Here is a 22913-nt window from a genome sequence, read left to right on the forward strand (position 1 = left end):
TTAATCTGAGCCCGGATTTTTCCACCGGGGACTGCTCCTCCGCGCCGTTTGTGATCCTCCCTCCCCTTCCCCTCCCTCCCCTCGTCCCCCCCATCCCCCTCCCATCCCACCCCCCCCTTTTTTTTTTTTTTTGCAAGATGCAGCGCAAGAGCCGCCCCCCCCCCCGTACCCGCCCGTCACGTGCGGGGGGTCCCCCTCCTCCTCCCACTGCAATAAAAGTATTTTCGCAATTTCTGCAGCCAGGGTTTATTGGGGCTGGAGGGTTTTTTGTGGGGGGTTGGGTTTTTTTTCTCCTTCTCCGTCCTTTTCCCCCCGAGCGGCAGCCAATGAGGCAGCCCCCGGCCGTTGCGTCAGGGCAGCCCGGCGGGGAAAGGCAGCTCTCGGCAGCTCGCAGCCTTTTAAAAAGATCCGGGGACCCCCCTCGGGCAGTGCCCGGGTGCTGCCGAGCAGGCTCTCCCCATGCCCCGGCCCCCGAGCCGCCCCCCATGCAGCCCCCGGAGCCCCGCGGCCCCCCGGGCCTGGAGGGGCTCCTGGCAGCCGGCGGCTTCGCGGGCGGCCAGGGCAGGGGGCTGCTGCCGCCTCCCCCCCCGGCCCTCGCCGGTCCTTCGCCTCCCCCCGGGATGAACCCCGGCTTCCCGGCGGAGGGACCGGCCGAGCCGCCCAAGCCGTGCCCCGCCGCCCCGCCGCCGCCCCCGGCCGCCCCGCCGGGCCCCGCCGCCGCCGCCCCGCTGCCCTACGGATACTTCGGCAGCGGCTACTACTCCTGCCGCGTCTCCCGCAGCGCCCTGAAAGCCGGCCCGGCCCCGGGCCCCTTCCCCGCCGAGAAGTACCTGGACCCCCCCGCCGGCAGCGAGGACTTCCAGAGCCGCCCCGCCGAGTTCGCTTTCTACCCCGGCTACGGGGCCCCGTACCAGCCCGTGGCCGGTTACCTGGACGTGTCGGTGGTACCGGGGCTGGGCGGCCCGGGGGAGGCCCGGCATGAGACTCTGCTGCCCGTGGACGGTTACCATCAGCCGTGGGCTCTGGGCGGTGGCTGGAGCAGCCAGATGTGCTGCCCCAAAGAGCAGGGCCAGGCCGGCTACCTCCTGAAATCCGCCTTTGCAGGTAAAGTCCCGGTGCTGGGGCTGCGAGGGGCTGGAGAGGGGAGGGGGTCGGGGGGGTGCATCGGGGGGGACGGACCAAGGCTTAAAATAATGGGGAGCTGCTCCTGCCGTCCAGCAACGCCTGGGAGCCAGCCCAAATTAGCCGGTAGGTAGGCTTCAAAAAATAATAATTTAGATTAACACTGCCCTTTGCAACTCGCCGCCCTCCGAGCAGGGAGGCAGGCGGTGATACTGCCCCGGTTCGGGCGGTGATACCGCCCGGGTTGGGGGGTGATACCGCCCGGGTTGGGGGGTGATACCGCCCGGGTTGGGGGGTGATACCGCCCGGGTTGGGGGGTGATACTGCCCCGGTTCGGGCGGTGATACCGCCCGGGTTGGGGCCGTGATACCGCCCGGGTTGGGGGGTGATACCGCCCGGGTTGGGGGGTGATACTGCCCGGGTTGGGGGGTGATACTGCCCGGGTTGGGGCCGTGATAGTGCCCCGGTTCGGGCACCGGCCAGCCGCAGCCCGGCAGCAGCCCTCGGAACCGGGCTGCGGTAAAGGGAGTGGGGGTGCGGAGGGCCCCCACCGCGCAGAGCCGTGAGCGGGGGGACCCTTCCCACGCACCCCCGCCCACGCCACGCCGCTGGGATCGAGCTCGGCCCCGGCCCTGCTCGGCCGCGCAACGACCGCGCCCAAACGGCGGAGCGAGTACGCGGGTGTTAGCGCGGGTCTCACCCACGGCGGGGTTTTGCCAATACCTGGATTTCTCCCCCCCCCAAAAAAAAAATTAATAAATTCAGGGAAGAAAAACAACCTTTAAATATCAATGGGGAGAGTACAACTTAAATATCTTTAAATATCATCGCTGTCAGGGAGGCTGGAGGGATGAAATGAGGGGAGCAGGCAACGAGGGTGCTGCTTGCAGGGAAAGGCGGTGGGAAGTGGGTGCAGGGTGGGGGGGTGCAGGGTGGCGGGGACCCCCCGTGGGGCCCCCCCGGCCCCGCTCAGCCCCGTCTCCCCCCGCCCAGACTCGGCCGGGCAGCTGCCCCCCGACGGCTGCTCCTTCCGCCGGGGCCGCAAGAAGAGGGTGCCGTACAGCAAGGGGCAGCTGAAGGAGCTGGAGAAGGAGTACGCCAGCAGCAAGTTCATCACCCGCGACAAGAGGAGGAAGATCTCCGCCGCCACCAACCTGACGGAGCGACAGATCACCATCTGGTTCCAGAACAGGCGAGTGAAAGAGAAAAAAGTCGTCGCCAAAATCAAAAGCAGCAGCAGCAGCAGCAGCACCCCGTGAGGACACGGCCACCGCAAGCCCCGAGGGGGTCCCCGTCTGTGTGTGTGTGTCCCCCCCCCGGGGGAGGCTCCGGTACCGAGAGCGGCGGGAGCGAGCGGCGGCCGGGGCAGCGCAGGGGCCGGGCTCCGCTCGCCGCCGCCCCGAGCCCGGGGACCCCCCGTCCCTGCCCGCTCTGCAGCACAGGACCCTGCACAGTTTGCTCTTGCCTCGCCACCTCGTGCTCCCTCCGCTTCGGTTTGCACCGCACCCTCAGAGCGCTTAAAAAAAAACCCAAAACAAACAAACAAACAAAAAACCACCAAGAAAAACCCTGTTGAATTGCATTAATTCACCCCAATACGCAGCTCCCGGCCGGCCTGCGTGCGGCGGGGCCGGCCGGGGGGGGCACAGGGAATTCGGTCTTTAGAAACGAGAAGCCGCACTTCTAGAAGGGGGAAAAAAAAAATAAATCTCCTTAATTACAGGCAGAAGTATCAAAATGCGCGTCTAAGGGAGAATAAATACAGTCCGGTGTGTCACATAGCAACACAGGTGAATTGGTTGCGTAAACGCGCGGGTTTGCGCGAATGTACAGTATATGCGTATGACATATATGTACCCGTAGGCACACATTTATGAAGGCACGTACTACGTTTTTGCGCGGTTATATATAAAATATACGTATACGTATGCACATGCACGTATTTAGCAATAAGCATTATTTTACCTTTTCTCATATACGATATTTGTGGTCGTGTGTTTATATATACCCAGCTACCCAAACGTATGCACGTATACATGCAATATAGTACTGGATGTGTGGCTATAAATATATACTCAGATAAAGGTGTATATACACGTGTTTGTATACGTACGAACATACATACTCATATGTATATTCATGCCTATATTTTGGTACAGGTAAATGCAATTCGTATAATTCCATCCGCGCTTTCGTTTGTGCTAATACACGTGTATTTGTACACGCATTTTCCTTCTCCTACTAACACGGAATTACAGCGGGACGGTTCGTAGCGTGTGCTGAGATAATCCCGTATAACACTAAATGATCTTGGTTCATATTAAGAAACCTCGCCATCCTTTACAGCAGAATAAATAGGGTAAAGCAAATACAGGCGAACAGGCGCTTTTCTCCGCTCTTTGCGCGTTATTTCCAGCCGCAGGGCAGCGCCCGGTGCCCGACGGCGAACTCCGGGCTCACAAATTCTTTGTTTAAGCCTCGGTGCTTCAGGGCAGCCCCGCGTCTAAACCTGCCCGGAGACCCCCCAAAGCCTCTCAAAGGGCGAGGAAACTCCAAAACAGCGTTTCCACAAACGAAAAATTGCGCTTTTCCCCCTGCCTTTTCTTTCTTTTAGAAATGCGAAGCGTTAAACTGCAGCGTGCCCTAAATAATGACAAGTTGAAATAGTGATTTGGTTCTTGGTTAATGACGTATTTCTGAAATATTTTAGGCTTGGGCAGGCTCTGCCTTCCCCCAGGCTCCCGGCGGGGAGCGGAGCAGAGCCGGGCGCGCTTCCCCCGGGTTTTTCCCCGTTTTTCCTCGTTTTCCCCGTTTTTCCTCGTTTTCCCCATTTTTCCTCGTTTTCCCCGTTTTTCCCCGTTTTCCCCATTTTTCCCCGTTTTCCCCATTTTTCCTCGTTTTCCCCAGCCATTTTCGCCCCGCGCTTTGCCGAAGGTGCCGGCGGCACCCCGGGGTGCAGCCTTTCCGCGCCTGGGCGGGCGTCACTCGCCCGTGACGTCACGCCTGACGCCAGAAGCTCCGGGAGAGGCACAGCCAATGGCTCTCGGGCTGAGCGTTCCGAGCGGTGACGTACGCGGGGGCGGTGGGGCAGACGTAACAGACCCCGCCCCAGGCGGGGGGAGCCGTCGGGGCTGCGGGGAGGCTCCGCGACGGCCGCTCCGGTCCAAAAAAAAACCCGAAAAAAGGAGGAAAAGGGGCGGTGCGGGCAGTGCGAGCGCGGGGGCGCGTAGGAAACCGCGCGGCTCCGCGGCTGCGGGCCCAGCGCGGGCTGTAGGTCCCCGCGCTCGCCTATAACGCTCGCCTATAGGCCCCCGCGCCCGCCTCTAACGCTGCCCCGGCCGCTGGCAGCGGTGGCGGGTCCCCCGGCAGCTGGAGCACTGGCGGCAGCGCTGTCGTGCAGGGACCGGTTACACTTCGCTCTTCCCAATCCGGATCCTGCTCTGAATCCCTCGGCTTTGAACCAATTCGGGTTTATTTTCTCCGTTTCGGGCCCGGAGGGAGGATCCCGGCCCCGAGGCCCGGCGGCACCGGCCGGAGCCGCCGTTCCCCCGCGCTGGGAAGCGGCTGGGAAGGTTTGCCCGGCTTTCCCGAAGGGGCGGGTGGAGGGCAAGCTCCAAATCTCCTTTTCTTGCCCTCTGTTACCAATAATGAACCGTCTCGCCCTGATTTCGGTGCGTCTCTAAGGGCTGCAAAGCAGAAGCGGCTTTACCCGGCAGGAGCAAGCCCCTCGGATGTCCCCCAAAGAAAAGCAAATAATCCAATAAAATAAAAGAAATCCGGTTGTGGTCTCCCATGGCCCCTATTTGAGCGCGACTTCAAAATAAACCCGGTCTGTTTTCGGGTTTGGAAGGGACGCCCCTCTTAGAGCTCCCCTCTATGGCACGTTAAGGGTTAATCCTTTTAGTGAGATGTTTCTTTTCCCCATCTTTTTTTTCCCCATCCCGAGATCTTTCCCCGATGTCCCCAAACCCTCACTGGAACGGCTGGAAACCCCCAGGCACCTCCAGCCCAATTAGGATCCCCGTTCCGGTGGGAAACTGGGCTGAAACTGGGAGACGTGACCCCCCCCCCGCCCCCAATCCTTGTCCTCAGCTCCAGCCCCGAATCCGAGGCGGAAAATGCAGATGGGAAGGGGAGGAGGAGAGTCTCGGGGAGAGCTGTAAAACCTTCACACGGCGGCCTCAGCAAAGGGCGAGAAGGGCCCGACATCCTCGTAAAACGCCGGGAAGGAGCCGCTGCCGGGGGGCGCCGGGCCAGGTGAAGGCTCCCGCCCCCTCCCTTTGCCGTTGAACTTGAAACTCAGAAAACCTGGGGCAGAGCAGCCCCAAACCTGGGGCAGAGCAGCCTCAAACCCGGGGCAGAGCAGCCCCAAACCCCGGGGCAGAGCAGCCTTGGGAGGTCCCGGGTGGGCGGTGGGGGGGTGATGGGGGCCTCTGGTATGGTTTTAGTAAGAAAAATGTGTTTAAAACAAAGTCACTGGAGAGGCACCTTCATCTGCCGGCCGCCCTGCCCCGAGGTGGGGCACGCACCACGCTGGCATCTCTTCTTCTCTTCTTCTCTTCTCTTCTCTTCTCTTCTCTTCTCTTCTCTTCTCTTCTCTTCTCTTCTCTTCTCTTCTCTTCTCTTCTCTTCTCTTCTCTTCTCTTCTCTTCTCTTCTCTTCTCTTCTCTTCTCTTCTCTTCTCTTCTCTTCTCTTCTCTTCTCCTCTCCTCTCCTCTCCTCTCCTCTCCTCTCCTCTCCCCTCCCCTCTCCTCTCCTCTCCTCTCCTCTCCTCTCCTCTCCCCTCCCCTCTCCTCTCCTCTCCTCTCCTCTCCTCTCCTCTCCTCTCCTCTCCTCTCCTCTCCTCTCCTCTCCTCTCCTCTCCTCTCCTCTCCTCTCCTCTCCTCTCCTCTCCTCTCCTCTCCTCTCCTCTCCTCTCCCCTCCCCTCTCCTCTCCTCTCCTCTCCTCTCCTCTCCTCTCCTCTCCTCTCCTCTCCTCTCCTCTCCTCTCCTCTCCTCTCCTCTCCTTTCACCTTCCCTTCCCTTCCCTTCCCTTCCCTTCCCTTCCCTTCCCTTCCCTTCCCTTCCCTTCCCTTCCCTTCCCTTTTTCCCCTCCTTTTTTTCCCCTCAATCAAACTACGAGCTCCAAGGACCCACCTACGGCCTGGAAAGGCAGCGGAGGCGCAGTGGGGACACCTCTCCGAGTCCTTCCTTCACGCCTCCCCCCCTTCCCCAGCCTTTGACTCCTTTCTTTTGTTCAAGTTCATGCCCACAGCACAAAGTGTCTGGGCTGCTTTTTTTTTTTTTTTTTTTTTCCCCTTTCCCCTTCAAAGCATTTTGTCATTGAACTTGAGCCCACGTTGTAAACATTCTTGGGTCTTACAAGCATCTTGACGGGATGTCATTAACAGGGACCTCAGACCGCGCTCCCTTTCCCCGCGTCTCCTTCAGCAGAATCAAAGGTACAATTTCACGTCCTCACTCCATTTGTTTCCTAATCTGAGTCCAAAACTAAAAAACAATATAAAAGGGAGCTCTGCGCCTCTTTTTTTTAAAATTTTTGACTTATTATTTTTTGTTCAGACCCTAAGACGCCGTGGTCTCTTAGTGTGTGCGCTGCTGTACATCACCATGCAGTGCTGGACCTGTAAACAAAACAGGAAAACTCCTCACTGTAGTTACATCCAATAAATTTAAAATGAAATTCGTTAATCTAAAGCACTGCCGGGGAAATGCCTTTTCGCTATATTATAGTGTTACACTCTGTACAAAGGCAAAATATAATTTATTTTCCAAGGGAATCAATGTTGTCTTTCTCCGCTAGATGACTTAATTGCTTTTTATAAAATTAAAAAAATAAAAGAAAAAGATTAAACGGCTTTATTGCTCGCAAGCAGACCCGCCACTGATGGGTCCCACGCCACTCTGGCAGTGCCATTGGGATGAAACATTCCCTAAACAGCAACTAAAGCATTCTTCCCGTTAGGCTTTTTGCTCTGATCTACAGAAGTAAGCGGCCAAGTGAGAAATATTTCAATTTTCCGAGCTGAAATTTAATACAGTCATGGTTTTCTAATGGGTTTTTGTTCGTTCGCCCTCAAACCCGTTTCGCTCCTGCTGCAGAGCACCGTGTGCTGAATGTTAATGGCGCCGGTAAGGCTGTGAAATATCCGCATTATAGATCCGCCTGCGATTTTCTGTTGCAACCAAAAGACGGAGAAAAAGGGGCTCTTTTCAATTCCTTTCAAGCACCGCTTTGTCTTTATTCTGATGGCTAAACACTTCTTTTCTTTTTGTTTTTCTTTCCCCTTAAAGGGCGATAAACGAACAACCCGAGGCTGCCCATTTGCATTTCGCCGCATCCCTCAGCCTCCATCACCCTCTCCGGCATCATTTTACGGGCAAGAAAGTGCAAGAAAGAGGCGATTCCTCCTGCTCTGGGCCGGGCAGGAGGAGCAACCAGAGGCCGGCGGAGAAGGGGGGAGAAGCCCCGTTTCGCTCCGTCCCGCGAAGGTGCGCGGCCGCCGGCCCCGCCGGCCGGGAGGGCTGCGGCCCCGGGCCGGGCTACGCCAGGAGGGAAAATCCCTTCTAAAGCACGATTTGACCTAGAAAGAGAGAAGCCCTGGCTGCACCCGAGCTCACCTTGCAAGTGCCTCCTGTCCCCTTCAATAATTCGCAGCCCGATGTACTTTTTACAGCACCTGTAGGGTTGGTTTTTTCCCTAAACACCCAAGGCTAAGACTTTTTTTTTTTGAGGGTACACCCACTTGCTTTTAATTTTTATAAGCGGTAAGAAAGCCTCTCTGTACGGCCACAGGAAGGGTACTACCTAATGAAGAAAAATACGTGGAAATCAATGCGCCGGTTATTTTGAGACTACGGGGGTTTTTGGACAGAGAAGGGAAAGAAAATCCCGGTGGTGTTTCTCTTCAGTTGCATAAAGCAACCGAATTAAAGGATCTGTTGCTTTTTAATGCCATTAATTCCTGACTGATGCGTAGGTACGAGGCTAGCGAGGGGGCTTGGGGCACTGAGGGACGGGACACTTGGTGTGTGCGGTGGCCAGAAGAAACCCAGGTCCCCCCTGGGTCACCTCCCAGGGACCGTTTATCAGAGCATCGAAAAGATTTGGTTTCCTAAAATTCACCTCCAACCTCAACTCGCCCTCGCACAGCCCTGAAACCATCGGGACCCCCTCCTGGGTCTGCAAGCCAGAAACCAGCCACAGGCAAGAATATCAAAAGCGAAAGGGAACGAGGTGTGGAAATGCCAGGGACAGACCCAAGGCTGTACAAAAAGAGCCGAGACGGAGCTTACAGCAATGCGAAGCCACCGAAAATGGAAACCGAGCGCCTGGGCTTTCATATCTGCTTCCCACTGAAATGCACTGAAATGCTGGAGAGGGATGGAAATGGGAGGGATGGGAGGAGAGGCAGGTCTGTGCTTGCACACATGTATTTCAGCAGCACTTAATAATTTATTAAAAAAAAAGAAACTTGGACTCATGGCTTCATTTCCTCATTAAAGTCCCGGTTTAGCAGGAGATGTCAGTGACTGCTTTAAGCAGGTGAATGAGACACAGGAGCTTAATCTGGCTTAAAACCCGGCGGCTTTCAAGCACCTTGTGGGCCATGGGGCTCCTAAGGTTGTCCTCCAGCACCGCACGCAGCCGCAACGGTGGCGGTAGCTGCGGGTGTAAACAGGCGAGGTGGCTGGGCCGGTCACGGCTCACCCGAAGGGCTGCTAGTGGGTGAGGGAAAGGAGGAAAACATTTCTGGCTTGGAAAATCCCATCAGGAAAAGGCTAGCTGGAAAAATATCTTCCTGAAAAAAATTGTCTTTATTAAAATAGCTATATGCCTTCATCTTGCCTCCCCCCCCAATTAATGAAGTGATATCAAAGAAATTTCCTTTTGCTTTAGCAGTCACTGGCTCAGGCACCTGCATGAGCATTCACATCCGCACACAAAGCCAGGGCTTTTTATAAAATTTATCAGAAACATAAGTATTGTATTGGCTTTCCTGGAAAAAAAATAACCATGTTCTTTGCTCACATATTTTGGTTTATTAGCAGTTTACCACATGAAACAGGAGAGGCGGGAAGCGGAACGTAACTAAATTATGTTAAATGCCGTTTTTCCTGCACTGTGAGATGCTTGAACGCACTGGGGCTCAGTCAGTGTCGGGAGCGCTGGGAGCAGCAGCTTCCAGCTTTTGTCCAGAGCAGAACATCCAAATACGCACGGAAAAGCCGGGAGCCGCGGTGAGGTGCGGCTCATTCGGCCTTGCCGAGCACGCGTGGCCCTGAGGCTGGGGGGGAGCCTTTCCTCCTGCGGGGGTGCCGGAGCCCAGCACCCCTCCCCATCGCTCTCTTCAGCTCCTGACCTTCTCTCAGTGTAAATTAACAGCAACTCCCCTAAAGTGCACGAGCAAAATTGTGCAGTCCCTTGCTCTGGTTAAAGTTCAAAGCAATCTCCTCAAGTTTAGTGCAGAGGAGACGGGGACCATCGTTTCATGCACATTTGCGAGGAATGAAGCAGAGCCTTTCTCCAGCATGAGCCGCTGTTTTATGTCACCTTATTACGGCTTCTCCTGTTTGTCCCTCCCCAATATCCCTCGGTCGACGCTGCTGAGACACCAAGCCGGTGCTGCAGATCCACTGGGGATGGAGCTGTTCCTTCCTCCCGTGGCAGCTGAGATTCCTTCTCCTACAGCGGATTTCTCTGTCTCTTCTCTCCATCTGTCCTGTGCAGGCAGCGGCCTATTAAGACAATGTCTTTCAGATGGACAAGAGATTCGTGACCTGCAATAGCTAAAGTAGCTTGTGCTCTTGTGTTCTTTCACATGTGCACCCCGAAACGGTCCCCATGGGCCCTGTGAGGATGAGGCTGAGCCAGACAGTTGAGAAAGAAGTGGGAATTCATGGCTTCACAACTTGTGCTCTTTATCCACCAAGAAATTTTGCCTTGATGGAAGAAGAGGAATTTGGTCATGGTTTTTGGACATGCAGAAATACGGAACAAAGGAAAGTAGGAAGAGATTAACTCCACGGAGGTCAGTGAGTCTGATGCATTCGGGACACGCTGGGACCTACTACACACGAGCCAGCTATACGCAGAGCGCACAGGCAGCGAGCCCAGCGCCCTCAGACGTGCTGCGTGGTCCGTGACCTCCTCTTTGTGCCGGGGATTTCCACGTTGTGACTGTCCTTCCTTCCCCTCCTCCCTCCAACACACACTTCCTCCCATTTTTTGGATGCTCGTTTTTTAACCCTGGAGAATGTTTGTTAGCGCAAAATACCTGCTCACCTCTGAACTTGAAACGCATCGTGGCAAACGCGTTGCAATCCGCCGCGTACTGGTCCTCCAGCGGCGCAAGCGGTTGAGCCGGGCTACCCACAGGGACCATTTGCTGGGCTAATGCTTCTACCGGTGTCACACAGACACAAAGCGCGGAGCAGTTGTTAAGTCAAATGCCTTTACCATCTCATCATTTCTCGCCTATGATATTCCTCAAGAGTCTGCATGAACTCTTGGATGCCGGTGCTAAGAATACACGAGTTCCTGATTCAGGGCACAGCACCCAAACACCCGCACGTTTTTGGCTGATTAATTTTTTTTTTTTTAATTTTTAATACACCGTAGTACCTTCACCTATACATAAAAAAAAGCCATAGAGAGTTTAATCATTAGAAACAATATGTAAACTGATGTGCTTGATTAAATTTAACAATGTGTGTAAAGCCATAAAGGCCAGTGCTGAGCTAGAGGAGACAGGCAGGTGCTTCTTGTTAAAATTCCTCTGCTGAATTACATGGCAGGTTGGGGTGAGTTTCCTGTCATTTGAAGGCTCACCCTTTTTGCAACAACCATCTATCTCCCCCAAGATTATAAAATAGTGCTTAACATATCTGTGTTTCTTGAACATACTTTTGAATAATGACATTTTTCTTCTTTTTAGATATATCAGCCTATCCCAGATCTCACATTATTTTCCTGAAAAGATCTGATCCTTATATAGATGGCCCTAAACAATTATTTTGTTCCTGTTTCTCCCTCCAAGAAGTCAGACACCAGCATTTAGCACTGAGATAGCCTCAGTGTATTTTTCCAGAACCACCAGAAACAATTTCCCCACCTTTTCCCTTCACAGCAGCGTCTTTGCCCAGCCCTGAGATCTTCCTTGCCCAGCCCATGGACCTTCCTTGCCCAGCCCTGAGATCTTCCTTGCCCAGCCCATGGACCTCCCTTGCCCATCCCATGGACCTTCCTTGCCCAGCCCTGGGACCTTCCTTGCCCAGCCCTGGGACCTTCCTTGCCCAGCCCATGGACCTTCCTTGCCCAGCCCTGAGATCTTCCTTGCCCAGCCCATGGACCTCCCTTGCCCATCCCATGGACCTTCCTTGCCCAGCCCTGGGACCTTCCTTGCCCAGCCCTGGGACCTTCCTTGCCCAGCCCATGGACCTTCCTTGCCCAGCCCTGGGACCTTCCTTGCCCAGCCCTGAGACCTCCCTTGCCCAGCCCTGGGACCTTCCTTGCCCAGCCCTGGGACCTTCCTTGCCCAGCCCTGAGACCTCCCTTGCCCAGCCCGCAGACCTCCCTTGCCCAGCCCGCAGACCTTCCTTGCCCAGCCCGCAGACCTTCCTCCCCGCCGCCGTGAAAAGAGAAAGTGCTTTTGTGCACTTTCTTTTCTTTTTTGTGCACTGTGGTGTTGCAGCTCCTCAGACATAAGGTTTTCACAAGCAGAGGAAGGTCAGCGGTATTTTTATGGGAATCCCTGGTTAATGTATGCTGCCGTCTCTGATAAAGACTCTTGTTTTTCTACTCCTATTTTCATGAACTCCCTCACTCTTTAGTCCCAAGTGCCCCATAACTTAGGAAGATTTTCAAAGAAACGTGAAAGTTTGTACACAGCAACAAATGTATCCCAGGCAGAGTCTCCTGAGCAGACCAAAGAACCGGTATCTAAATAAACGTTTACATAAAAATCACACACCTTAAGCTTTATGGTACCTTACGGCTCTGTCTGCGGTCTGGGCAGGCGATGCAGGGCGGGGGGGGTTTATGGGCACCCTGCACAGCCCTGAGCGCAGCCCGCGGCACTGCCAGGGGAAGCCCAAGAGAGCCGGGCGCTTGCCTTGCTGGCCAGATGGGCTGGGCATGGTTGGAGCCAAGCTGCCCTCAGCTCCGCTGGCAGGCGAGGAGGGGGCTGATGGGGGCCCCAGGGCTGGGAATCTCAGCTTTTAGAGGAACCTCAGGGAAATCAGTGCCTGTTTTTATCTGGCAACCGGAGAGATTCTGGTCTCAACCTTATCACTTTGTTCTCATTAACAAATGGGCTTTTCCTCCACAATGACTCAGCTCAGTGCAAATGAAAAAAAGGACAAAGCTCATTCCTAGAGCCGTGCACAGTCCCGGTTCTGGGAGGACAGGGAGAGCCAGGCGGAAGAAGCCCTTCTCTGGGCTCTGTCAGTCCCTGAGTCTGGAGGGCTTCTGGTAAAGTGTGAGAGCACTTTCCCTTAGGCTTATTCTGCGTTACCCCTTCAGTCTGAATTTGCCTGCATTGAGGACAACTGGCACCTGGGAATCGCAGTTCTCCTAACCCATCTGCGTGGTGCTTTCCGTGCCCCGGGCCAAGCCCCCATCACTGTAAATCAGTGGGGATGGTATTTTTTCAACACAAACCATTGAACCACCCTCAAGTTTTTTACTTCTGATTTCCCACTTGCTCTTTTGTTGTTGCTAAATCTAATGCTGAGCCTATGCCTGAGCTGCCGGTGCTGGGACACCAGCCACCCAGCCTCCTGTCCCTCTCCCAAGTCCCCCACCATCATCAGTCCATAGAGGATGTGAAATCTGGAGCGAGATTCCAGGGCTCATAGCCTCCATTCCTGCTGATGCAGCTCCATTTATTGCCAGTCCCATGTCCTTTCTTGGAGTGCTTTTGGCAGTCTTTTCCTACATCTGCGCTCAACCATCATTCAGGCACATTCCACTAAACCTAGGGTTACACAAATGCATGAAACAATGCGATATGCATGGAGCAGAACTGGAAACGCGCTGAAGGCTTTTGGTATTTGTCACATCTCGCCGCTGCCGCTACCTTCCTCTGTGCTCCACATCTTAAAATGCCACAAAGAGGGAAAATAGTTGAATTAGGAAATCCCCTTAATAAAATAATTGGAGGGTTTGAATTTGACTGTAGCTATTCTTTATCAAAATGCTTCCCAGAATCAAGCCGGTTCTTCCCCTTCCCCACCCAAGTTTTAGAAGAAAAGGGGAAGATTCAGGACTAGGATTTCTCAAAGACAAAAATAAATGTTGGCTTGTCTCTGTTCTCAGCATGAATTCAAAGCCCAAGACTGAGTGCTTTACATAAAAATCCCAAGATTTGGTTTGCATTTGGTTTACGGCTTCTGTTGTAAAGGAATTAATGTATTTCAGAAGACCCAAGAGCCCAGTGGTTGAGGTACTACCCTGGGACTTGAGAGGTTTGAGTTGTACTTCTGGCTTTGCCATCATCTCTAATTTTATTTCTACCTCTTACAGCCATTGTAAACTACGCGGAGATATCTGTGGAACTTTGCTATATAAAGGCCGATGTCATTTATAGTCTAAGTTGCAAAGAAAACCACCCAAATCTGCCTAGCACCTAGCTCATCTGTCAGCGGCAGGCCAGGAGCACGGTGAAATACGGCAAACCTGTGGGGTCCTCCAGCCTGGCCGACAGCAGAGCTCAGGAGAAGGCTGAAGAGACGCTGTGTGAACAGGAGGCATTTCGGGCACGCTGCCTGAGCACGAAGAACGGCAGCACGATGGACCGCGCCACCGAGAGCCGTGAGGACCATCCACCTCGGAGGGCTGCTCTCTCCCCAAATGTAAACCTCTTTTAACTGTTCCCTTTAACCAGTCTCCACAATCCAGCTTTCTCAAGCCCTCCTCCCTCAGACTTCCAGAGGAAAAGGCCAATTTGACAGTGGCTCTTCTTGGCTCACCGGGCTGATGTGGGGCAAGGTCCCCAATGCCTCAGCAGCAGCCACAGACCTCAGCAAAACCCTGCAGGAGAACAGGGCTGATTTAATAAGTGGAATTTCTAGGCATAGACTCTATGAGAAACGCACTTTATTCCCACTGCTGCTGCAGCAATTGGGGCAGGAGTGTCTCTGGCTTTGCTCCCTGCAGCCCTTGCCCATTGCGGAGCCGCATCGCTGGTGCTGAGCGGTGCGGAGGAGCTGGGTACGGGTCTGCCAGCCCCCACCTCCAGCTCCTCGGGGGCTTCACGTCTCCGCTCGTACGCCTGGCCACCTCCAAGAACAGCCCTGCATGAAAGGAAGGAGAAGCTAATTCAGAATTAGAGATCTCTGCTCAGCCAGAGCAGGTTTTTTTTCTCCTGTCTCCCTGTTTGGTCTTAAAAAATAGAAGAACACACCACAACCAGTAGCAGTTACCACTTTTCCTCCTTATTTTTCTTCTTTTTACTTTTCCTTTAGCTGCAAAGGTCAAATGCAAGGGGGATGAGAAGTGAGATACCAAAATTCTTCGAGGGAATTTGTGGACACGGGTTTCTCTGCTCTCTCCCCTCGTGCTCCTGTGGATCTCTGCCATGCCGGGGCATTTCTCACCCTTGCTGCTCACTTCGCCATCGAACCCTCCGCCGAGCGCAGAAGACCCCGGGCTCCTCTGCACGACGGAGCCCCAGGATGATGCATGGGGCCGAGTCCTCCCAAGCCCACCCCAAAGGCCCGTGCCCCCTCCCAGGCTCTGGCTGGGGGTGCTTGTGTCTGTCTGGCCCTTTTCACCTCTCGGGAAGCGTAATTCAATCCAATAACGCTTTGGATATAAAGCAGGACCCCTTCCCCACCGGAGAGCCCGTGTGTGCAGGGACTGACAAAACTGGGGGGTTCACAGCACCGGGGCAACCCTATTACTGGGGGGGTGGGGGTGTCTTGGGGGGCTGGATGTGACCCAGGGGATAAAGCTGCCAGAACTCCAGGGCTGCGGCAGGGAGCCCTGCCCGCCCGGCCCGGCCCCCCTCTCCCCCCCGCCGCGGTTCAATTTGCTCCGTGCCAGAGGGGAAATTTATCGCCGCCCGAACAAGAGCACGGGTTTTTTTTTGCCGACAAACTCTGGCTAAGTGACATTCTCAGACTTTCTCGCCTCAAGTCCCCTCCGGGAAAGGCCGCCGCGACGTTTTACAGTAAATCCCGGGGCTTCGGTTTCCAACGGGCCGGCTCGTAAAGCCGCACGGCCCCGCGGCTCCGCGCTCCGAGCCCGCGCAGGGAAAACGCGGAAAGGAAAAGCTGGGGGGAGCTTTTCCGTGAAAGGAGCCGGGGAGAGGGAAAGGCGTTGCGGATGATGGGTGAATAAATGAAATAATGCCACCCCCCTGCCCCGGGCGGCGTGGGTGCAGCCCGGCTTGCCGCTGGGTGCCCCGGACCCTCCCGGGGAGCTCACGGCCGGGACTGATGTCCCGGGTAATCCCGGCAAATCCCGGCAAATCCCGGCCCCGGGTCTCGTCCCCCGGCCGAAAGGGTCCCACGGCAAAGCCACGTCCCCGCACCGACGGGCAGGGGGGCAGCGGGGGCCCCGTCCGGGCTCCGCACCCACCGTGCGCGGGTAAAACCACCTGGGAAAAAAAGCTTCAGGGAAGCGGCTGCGGGGCTGCCCCGGCCAGAGGGGACGGGGAAAGGCTCCGGGTGCAGCCCCGGCGGGTCCGGAGCCGGAGGGGGCGAGGGGCCGCTTTCTCGCCTTAAGGACCGGAGTTTGGCGGGGGTGTCGCAGCCGAGGCCACCCAGCAGGCAGCGACCCAGCCTTCCCCCACCGCCGAAACAACCCCGGGAGCTGTTGTTGAGGCCGTATAGAAGCACAAAAATTACCCGATTTCATTTTCTTTTCGAAGAAAAGAAATTCAAGGCAGCGAAAAAAAAAAACCCGAATTCATTATAACAGCGAGACTCGCAGATTAAGCCGATTTTAATTTATTTTGGACAACGGCAACGTTACAATATATAACTCCTGTCCCCCCCAAAAAAAAAGTAACCCAAAGCCATTTTGGTAGCCCAGGTGCCCTTTTGGTGGCAACCCCCAGGCCCCCGCCCCGAGGCGGCTGCAGCAGCCGGGGGCCCCGCCGCTGTGGCCCTGCCGCAAAAGCTCTGAAAAAGCCTCTCCGTTTTTGTTCTTTTCCTTCTGTTTGGGTATTTTTCTAGTGCACACATGGCAAATAATAAGGAGACATTTTTAAAATATATTGGAGACATATCATTCTCGCGGGGGTAATGATTTCACAAAATGCAAGTTTCAGCCTTCCAAATATTTCCGTAAAAATATTCGTGCCTATATTAACCCTTTAAGCTGTAGAAATTGTTGCACTAATTCACACCCCCGGCCACTGTTATTCTCCTGGAATCAGAAACGAACCCCTCCCTCCATCTAGAGACTGAGATTTTAGGCTACAAATCATTATTTGGCCCCGTCCGCAGTGGCGGTCCCGCAGGGCCGCTGCAGTCCCCCGTCCCGCTCTCTCGGGGCGGGTGAGGCTCTGCTTTGCTCGCCACCCGCCTGAAGAAGAGGAAAGGGAATCGGAGAGACGCAAAGAACAACAGAGAGCTACCGCTGCAGATAAGAAGGGTGCTGCAGCCCCAACTTTCTCAAGGAAAAGCGAAGAGGAGATCACTTTCGCCGATGGTAAGGGAAAGGTAAAAACGATCTGAATTCTCCTTACGCTGTAATATCTCATGCTGCCGCTTTGCATCGTCTTTAATTCCTGTTTTGCAGAAAGTTGTGTTCCTAGCTGGGGAAAAACAAAATCGAACAAACCCCGCTGTTTCTTCCCTGCATGAAACCACTACTTATTTGGTAATTTTCCTTGCGCATCTGCTTGCCTTGCAAACACAGACACTTGCAGTCTTGCAGCTCTTGGCTGCAAGAAAATGGATTTGAAACCCAGCAGAGGGGAGCGGAGCCGCTTGCGCGGCACAGGCAGGGTCTGTGCGGGCACCAGCTCCTGCCTTCTGCGCGTTTGCAGCCGCACCTGAGCCGCTCGCAGAAAGCACGAGTGCATGGCAGCACCCCGGTACCTTTATTTTACCACTTAGCTTCTCGATTTTTCCCCCTCTGCAGGAAGAAGTTATTCTTTCTGTCCCTCTATATTAAATATCGCTTAAGGCGAGTGATTATTATTATTATTATTATTATTATTATTATTATTATTGCTATTGCTATTACTATTGCTATTGCTATTGCTATTGCTACTGCTACTGCTACTGCTACTGCTATTGCTACTGCTACTGCTATTGCTATCGCTATTGCTATCGCTATCGCTATTGCTATCGCTATCGCTATTGCTATTGCTATTATTATGGTTTTTACTTTTGCAATTCAAGCTGGCAGTGTTACTTTACTCTTGCTCTTTAAGGTGGCGGTGTTTCTGCCTTGTTGCGCAGTGACTTCACGCAGCTGCATGCACAACTACAAATAAATCACTGCAGGAAAGAAAAGGCAAGTACCAGCCCAAATAACCGGGCTCACTTAACGTCTGTGGTGCTTCAGGAGAGCGTGGCTGTAGCCGGAGCGGGGGGACCCTGCCCAGCTGGGGACCGATGGGGACTCGCAACCGGTACGGCTCTTGCTGCTCATACCCATCATTAGCGTTCGCTGCCTGCCACAGCGAGGAGGGTCAGACCCTCGCTGGGGGCTCCTTTCAGAGGATTCATTTGGAGAAGAAGAAGCCCCAGACCCCATTCGAAAGGGGGAATCCCAGCCACGCGTGACGGGACAGGCGGAGCTTTGCCCTGAGCAGCGCGGCCACGTCCGAACCCTCGCTGGGAAAACCCGTGGGTGCCAATGCCCAGGCGGGACGATGCCTCCATATCCCTGCGTGTCCGTCTGTGTATCCACACGCCGCAGTCCAGGCGCGTCCCCAAGCCGACCCCCGGCCGCCCCGTCGGGGGCGCGGAGCTCTCCGCGGTGCTGCCGGCCCCGGGTTCAAGCGTGGCCCCGCGGGCGCGGGGGGCGGCGGTGGAGCCCGCTGGTGTTCGGGAGGGGCTCCCCGGGCTCTCAGCCCCTGCCGACACCCTGCGACACCCTGGGGTGCTGCTTCGTGCCTGCCTAGCAGTGCGGCGGGGTTCTGAGCCTGCTAAAAATGCGAACGGCTACAAATGCGCACGGCTTCGGCTCGGCGCTCAGCGCTTCCATGTCCCGTTTCCAGGCTGTGTATTGTCTGAGCATCTTCTGGGTAATTAAGTAAAAAGTAACATTTATTATATATGTTCTGTCACGATGGGTATGGAGTCGGACATGATTTGTTTATCATTTTCTCTGTGATCTTTCTCATCAAAGGAACAAGACCCATCTGTCGGGCAGAGCAAAGCTGCTCGGCTTTAACCCATAAATGTTACCATTTAAGGGGTGCAACCTTTGACAGAACATAGTACAAGGCTTTGAACAAGACAGTTGTGCAACTGGCATTAAAGAGCCTAATTGAATCTTTCGCTAACCACACACGCTCGCTTTGGGCAAAGGTTTTCTCTGTGCAAATATGATCTTGTCCATTTGCTAGGAAATTTATTACCTTCCCAATCATGTGAGTTCCATGCTATCTGCAGACTTAAAAGCTTAAACATCATGGATTCATCTTCTGCATGTCCACGTGTTTCATTAAGGTGCCTCATAAATTCATTCTGACTTTCATTAGTCTGCCTTTGCTTCCGTATGACACGTTTTTCAGTCTTTTCAAAGCATCTCAGTTTGCTTGTCCCTTTAAGCTCTGCCCCTCTGAGTTGGAGACACGATATTTGTTCTGGTGTGTGTGAAACTGGAGTCATTTCTTCTGGCTGAGCACCTGCCATTCCAGGGGAGCACCCCAAATCTTTGGAAAATGTTGGCCACATGCTTTCTTCTTTCTCCCGACATGTCTCTGAACACCAGTGATGCAAACAGGACTGAATTACTAGCAACTCTCAAGTCAACGTTTCATGATCTCCTAGACCCTGCTTCTTCTCTCATTTTCCCTGCTTTGTGCAGGCGAGCCAAAGCCACGCACGGAGGGCAGGGCTCGCGCAGCCGCGTCCTGCCTCCCGCTCCCTCCAGACAGGTTTCATCTCGCACGTTTGCAGCGCAGGGTCAGGATCCAAAGGCCAGGAGCAGAAGGGGAACTGGGGACAGGCCGGGGCTGCTCTGTGATCAGAGAATCACAGCTGAATCAGCTGCTCCTGGCTTTTGGGATCAGAGGCCAATAAAGGCACTCTGCAAGGAAAGCGGGAGGTGAGAGCTGTACGAATGAGCCTCGTACCCTCTGCATAAGGTTGGAGTGCCAGTCTCAGCTTGCCACAGGATTTCAGACAGTCTGACCTTGTTATCACTCTGACATGCAGCCACCCAGCGTCAGAGATCCCCCACCACCTTCCGACTCCAAATCCATCCTTTCTGTTCCTTGCAAATACAAAGTCTTTGAAAATGTGTAATGCAAATCCTCTTAGCTGCAATCTAAACCCATCGTTTCTTGTCCTGTCCACCAGGAAAGTGAAGAACATGGTACAGTCCAGTCTTGCCCCCACATTCACATATTATTTAGGCAATGCTCTGAAATTTCTCTTCAAACGCTACTTTTTGGACCAGTAAGTCTTCAAATAACGGCAAGAACTCATTGCATTTATACAGAAGAGGAGAAACTCCTGTGTAATTTGCAGGGATTCACCGCTCAGTGTTTGCAAAGGGTTTGAACAGGGAAAAAAATTAAAAGCCATTGGAATTTCTTTTTCTCCTACTTTGCAGTCAGTTTGCAAGTCCCCAGCAGGGTTTGGCCTCACATAGCTACTGCGGTGCAATAATTTTTATTAATAATGATGGTAAAATTAGGTGCATACGGATTATATTGTTATAATATAACTGGGTTATATTGCTATGATTCTCTTTTATTTTTGAAAGAATCATTATAAATGGCTGTGAAAGGGGAGTTTAAATTAGAGAGCTACTCTGGACATTGGATTTATTGCATTGCATAAAACACTCGTCAACCTGCTTGATCTGCCTTTTTCCTCTTTATAGCTTTCTGGGTGATGGCTAAGATGGGACTTTGCCCAGACTCTGCACCTCACTGAAAGAAAGTCACTCCTGATGGTTATCACCCGTTTGTAGACTTTAAGGAGTTAACTCCAGACCTTGCTCTGGCTCCATTTCTGGTGAGTGGATTTTATGGGCTCCTTTTAACTCCCAGCACAGATTTGACACTCTGGCCTTTCGTAATAATCCTCTCACTCATGTTGTTTCTTCTGGAAACTTCTCCTGCTCAGCTTGTGCCAAAAAGCTCCACATTCCAGTTCTCCCGGGCTTGAGTGTTTTTTTCTCATTCCTACTTTCTTTCTGTAGTTAACAGTCAGCAAGAGCCAGGATGGTCCAAGGACTATTTTAACAAGGTTTTGTTCATTTATTTTCCAGATATTTCTCTGAGCCGCACACCCTCACCAGGACGAAGTGGCCCGGTGGGATGCCCACTTCCCTTCCAGTACTCGTACAGTAGGTTTTCCAAACCTTCTCCCTGGAAGCAGTTGGGAAATCGCTGAGGTGTTGAGCAGCCTTCCTCGAGCGGGTTGTGTCTTTACTCAGAAGCACTTTGACCCCCTTGCCTCTCCCCACCTTCCCCTCCCGCCAGCTCCTGGACACATTCAAGTACAAAGTTAAGGCCGTGCTCCAAAGTAGCTTCACTGAAACGCGTGATACACCTCTCACACTCAGAATAAACCACGTCTGAAATACTGGCTTGGATCTTCACCACTCTCTTAGGAAAGAGGACATCTGAAGAAAATTATGTTTAATTCATGGCTTCTGCAGCGTGGCATCTTGCAAAATGTTACGGTTTCGTGATCCTTATTTTGCAGATGAAACTGAGACAGAGAAGAGGCTGAGCTATTTGATCTGTGTCACCCAATGATATGGAATAAAACTTTTATTCCAGCTTTTGCCAGGGTCTTGCTCACCAGCCTGTCTCCACAGGGCAGGTCAAGAATGCATTTGCTACTGTGAGAATGTATTGCATAAATAAAACAGTGCGTGCGGTGGAAATCAAGTGTTTGGAGGAGGTTGGGAGAGAGGCTACATAGAGATCTGCTTGTGTTACCCAACATACACCTGCATCTTCTGTCTGGGTTTTAAAAAGAAAGAAGATTAAAGATAAATTCAACACAAGCCTCATAAAAAGAAATGGTGAGATATCTTATGATTGGATCACCCAGCATAAAGTTCTGACTGATTCAAAAGAAACTCTGGTTCATTTTTAACTCTGCTTTTTCCTTTTCGTAGAGCCCGTTTGTATTAATGAATGCCACTGTGTAAAGAAACACAGGCTGCCCCAAACCCACACTCCCCGTAAGTTCTCCCATCTGTGTTTTCTGTTTTACAGCCTTCCTCCATCGCAGTAATTTGAGCTTTTGCTTGGAAGGAGCAGCGAAAGAGGAAAATCCTCCCAAGCGTCTCTCTTTAACCAGTGTTTCTCAGTTCAGTTCCATCCAGGGATTGCCCTCTCCTGGAGGACAGGAGAAAGTCTCACTCCACGATCCTTCCGTTTGGGCTGTAACCCCTGCACCTGCCAGACCGCAGGGACAATTTGGCTCTCCTGGGACAGACTGTCCTGTAATAAAACATTTTCTCCACCAAAACTTGGGGTAAGCACACCATCCATTGCTGAGTAAGCTGCAATGACTAAGCTGTTCCTCCCAGGAACAGAGGGATGGTGGAGATGGAGGGTGGTGGGGGTCTGTCCCAGCTGGAAGGGGAAGGGAAGGGTCCAGGGAAATATTTCGCTGTTTCAGAGCACGGACAGGTAGTTTCTAACAAAATGTGCACTTACACTGTGGAACTCACTGCTAATGGAGACTGTAGAAGCCAAAATCATAAATGAGAGTCAAAAAGGGATCCAACAGATTGCTGAGGGATGCATCCAACTTTGGCTGTCAATCACGATGGTCCAGGCAGAGCCACCAGGTCAGAAAGTTTCTTACCCTGCTGCTTGCCAGAGGCTGGGACACTATCCTCAGCAAAGGCGCGCTGTGTGCATGCCCCTTTTCCCCTCTATATCTGCTCCTGGGCCCCGCTGGAAGCTGGGCTGGCGCCTGTGACAAACCGCGCTCCACCCGGCAGCACCGATGCTTCTGGGTCTCACAGCTTTTGTAATGCCAAGCCACATTCCCACTCATGACAGGTGACACCGTGCCTTTTGCTCACCTCATCACCCACTTGCAGGATGCTGGACAGGCGTACAGACATGGTCATGGCCTACCACAAAACATGTGGGGCTTCCCAGCACCTCGCTTTCCACCTTTCCTCGGTGTCCTGCTGTTAAAAAACCCACGTCAGCAGCATGCCCCCACGTAGCCAGCCTGGGTTACGTGGCCTCTTCTCTTTCCCTGGCTGTGTCCCCAGCTCTTTCCCTGTCCCCATTTCCAGCCGCCGCTGCCACTCGTCCTGCATGCTATGAGGCAGGAGGTTTCCAAGGTGCTTGGAGACCTCCACGGGGCGGTGACACAGAAATGCAAAGCATAAATCCTTTATGTATTTATGTCTCATAAAAAGGAAGCCCACGTCTCCTTCAGCTGCTCTCCGGAGCCCCAGAGACTTGGCCTGATATGAAACAGATTTTTTTTTTTTGTAACGTTGCTATTTGGATAAGGGCACCAGCAGGAGAGAAGGTCCATTTCTCTGCCTAATGGTGCTTCAAACACTCTTGTGAAGTTGAATTAACACCACTAAAGGGAAAGATTAGAAGTCACTTTAAAGTGGCTCTGGGGGAAGTTTTCAACCCAATCTATTTGCACCCATGACA

At 53.4% G+C, this 22913-nt stretch overlaps 1 protein-coding gene across 1 annotated transcript; it reads left to right on the plus strand.

Moving 5' to 3' along the window:
- Positions 1-485: 485 nt before the first annotated feature.
- On the plus strand, positions 486-2381 carry HOXB13 (homeobox B13; the record flags this gene model as incomplete). The annotated part of the gene is made up of 2 exons (XM_082332188.1): positions 486-1104; positions 2116-2381. The coding sequence occupies 2 exons, from the start codon at positions 486-488 to the stop codon at positions 2379-2381; spliced, it is 885 nt and encodes a 294-aa protein (XP_082188314.1).
- Between the last annotated feature and the right edge of the window lie 20532 nt (positions 2382-22913).

The sequence above is a fragment of the Platalea leucorodia genome (genome assembly GCF_965183815.1).
Source record: "Platalea leucorodia genome assembly, chromosome: 22".
Classification (NCBI taxonomy): Eukaryota; Metazoa; Chordata; class Aves; order Pelecaniformes; family Threskiornithidae; genus Platalea; species Platalea leucorodia.